At 58.4% G+C, this 7,145-nt stretch overlaps 1 protein-coding gene across 1 annotated transcript in view; it reads right to left on the bottom strand.

Annotated features, from left to right (window-relative positions):
* The window catches only part of RASGRF1 (Ras protein specific guanine nucleotide releasing factor 1), a 48,397-nt gene extending 42,392 nt beyond the window's left edge, over positions 1 to 6,005 (bottom strand). The window contains exon 1 of the mRNA XM_060260206.1: positions 5,735 to 6,005. Within this exon, the coding sequence (XP_060116189.1) occupies positions 5,735 to 5,998 (264 nt within the window). The 5' untranslated portion in view covers positions 5,999 to 6,005. The remainder of the gene's footprint in view (positions 1 to 5,734) is intronic.
* Positions 6,006 to 7,145: the final 1,140 nt, after the last annotated feature.

Here is a 7,145-nt window from a genome sequence, read left to right as displayed (position 1 = left end):
ATTCCGTGATGTTATCAGTGCAGGGAGGAGGTGCCAGAAGTTAGACTTGCCTACACTGGCAGACAGTCTAGGACTGGCCCTGCCTACAGCTTGATTGACAGGAGATCAGCCATTCATAAACTCCAGGGACCTGGACACTCCCTGAGCCCAGTTTCCAGCCAGTCTGGTGTAGTGGTTAAGTGTGCAGACTCTTATCTGGGAGAACCAAGTTTGATTTCCCTCTCCTCCACTTGCACATGCTGGAATGGCCTTGGGTCAGCCAGAGCTCTTACAGGAGTTGTTCTTGAAAGGGCAGCTTCTGGGAGAGCTCTCTCAGTCCCAACTACCTCACAGGGTGTCTGTTGTGGGGGAGGAAAGAGAAGAAGACTGCAAATTTATACCCCGCCCTTCTCTCTGAATCAGAGACTCAGAGCGGCTTACAATCTCCTATATCTTCTCTCCCCACAACAGACGCCCTGTGAGGCGGGTAGGGCTGGAGAGGGCTCTCACAGCAGCTGCCCTTCCAAGGACAACTCCTACAAGAGCTCTGGCTGACCCAAGGCCATTCCAGCAGCTGTAAGTTTCCAGCAGCTGTAAGTAAGGGATTCAGGGGTTGGCCTTACAGTGGCTTTCCTCTTTCCTGGAAGGTCGGGGACAAAGGGTCGCAGTTGGGGGAGAACTATCCCGGAGGTGCACACTCGATTGTGGTGTGCCCCAAGGGGCGGTTCTCTCCCCGATGTTATTTAACATCTATATGTGGCCTCTTGCCCAGATTGCCTGAAGGTACGGGCTAGGGTGTCACCAGTACGCTGATGACACCCAGCTCTATCTACTGATGGACGGCCAGCCGGTCTGCGCCCCAGAAAATCTAGATCGGGCACTATATGCCGTGGCTGAGTGGCTCAGACTGAGCGGGCTGAAGCTTAATCCTGCGAAGACAGAGGTCCTTTGCCTGGGTCGCCGCGGCCCGGGAGGGGGAATCCCCCTACCAGTCTTTGATGGTGCGCCGCTGACAGCAGCGGACAGGGTCAGGAGCTTGGGGGTGCTATTGGAGCCTTCCTTAAAGATGGAGGCTCAGATAGCAGCCGCTGCCAAGTCTGCGTTTTTTCACCTTAGGCGGGCAAGGCAGTTGGCCCCCTTCCTGGCGCGCGACGACCTAGCAACAGTGATCCATGCTACAGTCACCTCGAGGTTGGACTACTGTAATGCCCTCTACATGGGGCTGCCCCTGTCCCAAACTCGGAAATTGCAGCTGGTGCAGAATGCCGCAGCCCGGCTGTTACTGGGTCTCCCAAAGTGGGGACACATTCGGCCGGGTCTTCGGACCCTGCACTGGCTTCCAGTGATATACCGAGTCCGGTACAAGGTGCTGGTTATTACCTTTAAAGCCCTATATGGCTTGGGACCTGTCTACCTGAAGGACCGTCTTTCCCCACATGTTCCCCAGAGAGTACTGAGGTCGGGAACACGAAATCTCCTTACTGTCCCTGGGCCAAAAGAAGCCCGCTTGAAATCCACCAGAGAAAGGGCCTTCTCTGTTATGGCCCCTACATGGTGGAATCAGCTGCCGGAGGAGGTGAGGGCCCTGTGGGACCTTGTTCAGTTCCGCAGGGCCTGTAAGACGACCCTCTTCCGGCTAGCTTACACCTAGCTTGAGAATTCAATGTAGCTTGCCAGATTTCTTCTTATATATATTTGGAATATTTATTAATTTTTAAGGTCTTATCTGTTTTAAATGTTTAATTGTTTACATGTTTAAATATTGTTTAATTTTTATGTCGGATCTATTGTTGGAAGCCGCCCTGAGCCACTTGTGGGAAGGGCGGGATATAAATTCTAAATAAATAAAATAAATAAGTGGAGGTTCTCCCAGGTAAGAGTCCATACAGTTAACCGCTATACCAAAGGAGATTGTGAGCCACTCTGAGATTCAGAGTGAAGGGCGGGGTATAAATCCAATATCTTCTTCAAATTAAAGGTGGAAAGAGGGGGACATCAGACTCTTTGCCCCTCTACAGGGCTGAGGCTACAAGAGCACCCATCTGACACATTCGGAGACCACATTCGGCTCTTCACGGCCCTCCCAAATGTGTATTGCTCAACAATGTCACAGTTTCCCCCCTGCTCTCCTGTCACCTCCTTAGCTTGCACTCTGGGCTGAGCGCACTGACCCCTAGGAATGGGCTTGTGTGGGGCAGAGACATCAGGCCCTTCTCCTGTTTCTCACTCTTCCTCCAATTCCACTGCTCTGGTGACCAGTTTCATACCCAGCAGGTGGCTAAGAAACAGTCATTACTTTCCTTCCAACACGAAGAACTGCAAACCGATCAATCAAATCAGGCCGGGTGTCCAAAGGACACCGTTGAGCACCTGGACCTCCAACAAACCATTTTGAACCTGTTGATTTATGTACTTATTTGCATTATTTATCATTTGCAATGGGATTTAAAGCGGATTAGCCAGAGCAAGTCAATACTATCGACAGGATGGGAGACCCAAGTGGCATTGCAGAAGGCTGGGCAGGTAGGAATCTGGAGCCAAGCAGAAATATCAACAGAACCAAAGCAAAATGTCAGGGTTCAAACGACGCCTCAAAGGATGCAAAAATTATATGATCAGATCCTTCTCGCTGCAACAGGTGGTACCAGCTGTACACTGTAGTGCAGAGCAGACCACAGTCCCTAAGGCTTTACCCAAGTATCTTTCAGAACTGTTTGGCTGCAAGACAGCCTTATCATCTGCGTAGGTTGTTACTGTCACAGGGAAAATTCCAGGTCCCTGACTTTATAAAAGAGAGAACATTAAAGGTCACTCTTCTTTCTAGCGATGAGTGCTTGTGACAGAAAATGGCCCTGTTTCTTCAAAAGGACTGAAAAGGCCCTTTGGGGCGGTTAAATGAGATTTTACAAAGCAATAATTAAGTAAAAAATCTCTTGTGGATGCATTTGGAGGGGGGGGGATGCTGGAAACCCCAGCGCATGCATCCTCCCTCCCTCCTCCTCTGGGGGTTTGCATGGCCAAGAGCTCTCATGCACTCCTCGAAGCGCGTGCGCGTCTCCGTCAGCAGTTCAGCACGGCTCTGAGCATGCCAGGTAGGGCTGCAGTCAGGCGCTCTGGAATCCTCCTTGGAGGCGGCTGCTGCTGCTGCTGCTGCGTGAGCTTGAAGAGGGTGGGGGGAATTCCTCCTCCTCCTTTGCACAGATTATTGTCTGGTGGAAGTCAGAACATCACCCGGGAGATTTCTCACTGACCAAACCTGCAGCCAGAAGGCCGTTTTCTATTTGAAGCACTTTTCTTTCTCACAGGTTTGGATATGAAATTCCAGAACTAATGCAGCAAAAGCCTCCTGCCAGGAGACAAACTGAAGGCTCTTCTGGATTTCCTTCTGAACTCCCACAGCAAATGCCTGAGTGTCTCAGTCTTTATAGGGACAGAGAGTGGGGCCACTGCTACAAACCCTGCAGAGTGGAAAGCAGAGACCCCAGTTGTTTGGCCTCTCAGCCTCACCCACCTCACAGGGCGTCTGTTGTTGGGGGAGAAGACATAGGAGATTGTAGGCCACTCTGAGACTCTGTCCTTGAAAGGGCAGCTGCTGTAAGAGCTCTCTCAGCCTCACCCACCTCACAGGGTGTCTGTTGTGGGGGGAGAAGACATGGGAGATTGTGAGCTGCTCTGAGTCTCTGATTCAGGGAGAAGGGCGGGGTATAAATCTGCAATTCTTCTTCTTCTATATCCAGGAGGCTCAGCCCACAGTTACACCCTAAATAGTTATTTAAAAGTCTTGTTGCAACAAAAAAGAGATCGCTCACTGTGGGTCTGTTAGATGCAGCTGAAGACAGTTAATTTTACGAAAGGCTGTGTGTGTGTGTGTGAAGCAGACCCAAGGTATTCCTGAATGCCACTCTGCCTCTGGGGCCAGCTGAGGAAGGGACTGCAGATCAAAGTCTCTTTTCTCCAGTAGGATCAGCTGATAAATATCAGCAGGAAAATGGGTCAACGGGTTCCAGGATCTGGATCCAGCTGATCACATGCACACACAGAGATTGCTAGCTGCTTTATGCCAAGTGACCCCCTTGGTCTACCTCACTCAGTATTGCTCACTTTGGTTGGCAGCCCCCTTCCAGGGCCTCAAGCGGAGATGACTGCCTCTCCCAGCACCTAGAGGTGCTGCTGCCCTTGAGCCGTGCCTCCCTCCAGCAACTGGGCCCACGGAAGGGCAAGGTTTTGGCCCAGAGCTGGCTCACACAAGCCCACTGGCCTCACTGGCTGCTGGCCTTCACCACTACCAATTTGACCAGCCCCGGAGGCAAAGAAAGAGCAGGAGGAAAGCCAGTGGAGCTGCCTGAGAAGACAGGCCCAGCCATTCCCTCCTCAGCAGCACCACCAGGGGTCCAGACTCCTGGGGGAGGGGAAAGGCCAAAGGGCTGGGGTCTCCCCTTCCCCCTCTGCAGGGCTTGTCGCAGTGGCCCCCCTCTCTGTCCAGAGCACCAGGTGGTTCCCACACCTCTCTTGGAAGAGCACCGCACCACCCGGGGCCATTCGCCGGACCCAGGAGGAGAATCTCCTTACAGCATGGAGGTAACAGTTACAGAGCAACGATCCGCGACTCACAGGAAATGCTGCAAAGCTCCAACAAGTGCCGAATGATGCTGCTCCAATGGAAGGGAAGGGAGAATTCTGCCAGAAGGAGCCCCAGGAGGCTCAAAGCCCCCCAGCCTCTGCCCTGAATGACCGGAGGCCTCCCCGCCTCCCCCCCCCCCCTGCCCACAAGTGGCCCTGACAATTGGCCCTCTCAGCTGTAGGCACAGTCGGGCTCGGCAGTCCCCCCCCCCCCAAGGGAAGGGAGCGGCCCTCTCCACTGCAGCCACTCCAGGGAGGTTGGGGGGGTTGGGAGGGCCTTCCTCCTTCCTGTTCTCAGGCCCTTCTCTCTCCACCGAGTAGAACCCAGCAGGCCCTGCAGAGAGCCAGCCAGCCAGCCAGCCCCTGGGGACAGAGAGATCCTTCCTCCTGGGGCCCTGCCAAGCTGCCTTGACGCCCTCGGTTCCCCACCCGCCGGGGCTGCTGGTGCGGAGGTCAAGGGGGCGCCCCTGGGTGGCCCAGGCCAGCAGCCCCCACTTCCTTGCCAGCAAGATCAGCCCCGCTGGGCTCCCCGGGCGGGAGCTGGGGGAGGGGAAGGAGCCAGGCTGCGAGTTCTGCTGCTGCGTTGCCTCTGCCGCCTTGCGGGCTGGCGGGCGGGCGGGCGGGCGGGGGGAGCAGAGTTCCCCAGCACGTGAACTAGAATCTGCTGCCCGGCAGCAACGGAAGGAAGGCCCAGAGGCCCCCGCGAGGGAGGGCTGCCCCAGCCCAGTCGCCTAGCCGCGGGGGGGGGGGGGGGGGGGCGGCGTGCGGGCTGCTGCAGAAGCTGCCGCCTTTTTCTCCACCGGGGGCGCTCTTGCGTTTCAGCCCGGAATGAGGAGAGCGGGGGGGCCCCGAAAGCGGCCGGGCAGCCGAAATGCCCGTCGGGGGAAAGGGGCGCTCTCTGGCCTGGGCAGGCGGGGGAGGGGGGGAGGGCAGAGGGGCCGCCTGGACGGAAAGGGCCTCTTCCCCCCCCCCCCTCCTCCAGCCAGCGGGGCAGGGCAGGGGGGGGGGGCTGGGACTGCAGAGGCGGGGCGGGGGGGGGAGGGGCCTCCGTGGGGGGGGAGGGGTTGCCAGCCCCCCGCCTGCCGCTGTGGAGCGAAGAGTCCGGTCCCCCCCCCCCGCCGCCCCTTGGGCGCACCTGCTTGTCGAGGGGGTCCTTGGGCTTGGGCGAGGGGGCCCGGTCGCAGAGGCAGCCCTCGAGCAGGTAGAGGCCGGCGGGCCGCGAGCTGGAGTCGCTCTCGAAGTAGAAGAGCAGGTTGTGCAGCAGGGCGAACCACTTCGGGTGCCATTTGGTGTTGTCCGAGCTCCGCTTGCTCAGGTAGCCGCGCCGGGCGCCCTCCTTCTTGGCCAGCAGCGCCAGGTAGACGGCGTGCCCGTCGCTCAGCCGCATCCCCTTCTGCATGGCGCCGCCGCCGCCGCCGCCGCCACCGCCACCGCCACCGCCACCGGGCGCGCGGGCCGACGGAGGGGCCGGCGGCGCCCCGCTCACAGCCAGAGCCGCCCCCCGCGGCGCCCGGCCTCCCGCACCATGCCCGGCCCGCCTCGCCTCGCCCGCCTCGCCCGCCTCCCCTGCCGCCGCCGCCGCTCAGGCGCCCGGGCGCGTCATGTGATCAGCACCGCGGACAGCGGCAGGCAGCAGCGGCGGCAGCAGCGACGGGGCGATCAGCACCGCGGACAGCGCCCGCCCTCCGCCTCCCGCAGCGCCCTCGAGGGCGGAGCGGCAGCCCCGGGAGGCCCTGCCCTGCCCCGGCCGCCGCCTCCCCGCCGGAGCACGCAGCCCCAGCCCCGCCATCGCCGGCTCCTTCCCTTCCCTTGCTCAGCTGCTGCTCAGCGAGGCCTCCCCGTGCTGCACAGAGGGGCAAGCCGGCGGAGCCCGAGGCCCAAAGAGAAAGGGGCAACACATCTGACTCCAGGCGGAGAGACCTCCGCGAGAAGAGACCCCCCTCCCAGGACCCCAAGGAAGCGGCTTCCTGCACAGAAGGGCGGCGCGCCTGCATCACCCCGCCCCCCGCCCCCGCCCAGGCCCCGGGGAAATTGTCTCCCACGAAACCCCCTCCCCTTGCACCAATCTTGCCAGACTGCCTGCCCGCCTTGGTTTCTAACTCCTGTCCCTCCCAGCCTGCCTTTGGGCCAAGGGGTGAGTGGAAGAGGCCTCTGCCCACGGCTCTCCCTCAAGCACAAACACCCGCAGGACCTCCGTGCTCCAGAGACCTGAAAGGCTTCCCTCTGCTGACCTCGCTGTGGGACCAGCCTCCACGGGGCCCTCCACTTCCTTTCTGGCCCGAACAATTGCGTTTGATGAAGAATCCTAGGAAATCTCCCATCTCAAACCAAGCAAGGGGTTGTCCCTTGTGCTCAGCCAAATCTGTATTTATTTAAAATATGCACACCTTTCTTGACCTTATAAATATATGAGGCAGATTGCGACAGTTAAGCAAGGAAAACAGAAAACACCACAACATCAGAGGAAAGGACTAAAAGCAGCAGCAGCAGCAAGCAGAAATCAACAAGGGGTACAGAGACGGGCAGTGCTTCAGGGGCCATTCCAA

Source organism: Heteronotia binoei, chromosome 19, assembly GCF_032191835.1.
Source record: "Heteronotia binoei isolate CCM8104 ecotype False Entrance Well chromosome 19, APGP_CSIRO_Hbin_v1, whole genome shotgun sequence".
Lineage (NCBI taxonomy): Eukaryota > Metazoa > Chordata > Lepidosauria > Squamata > Gekkonidae > Heteronotia > Heteronotia binoei.
This window is presented reverse-complemented; position numbering and strand designations above follow the sequence as displayed.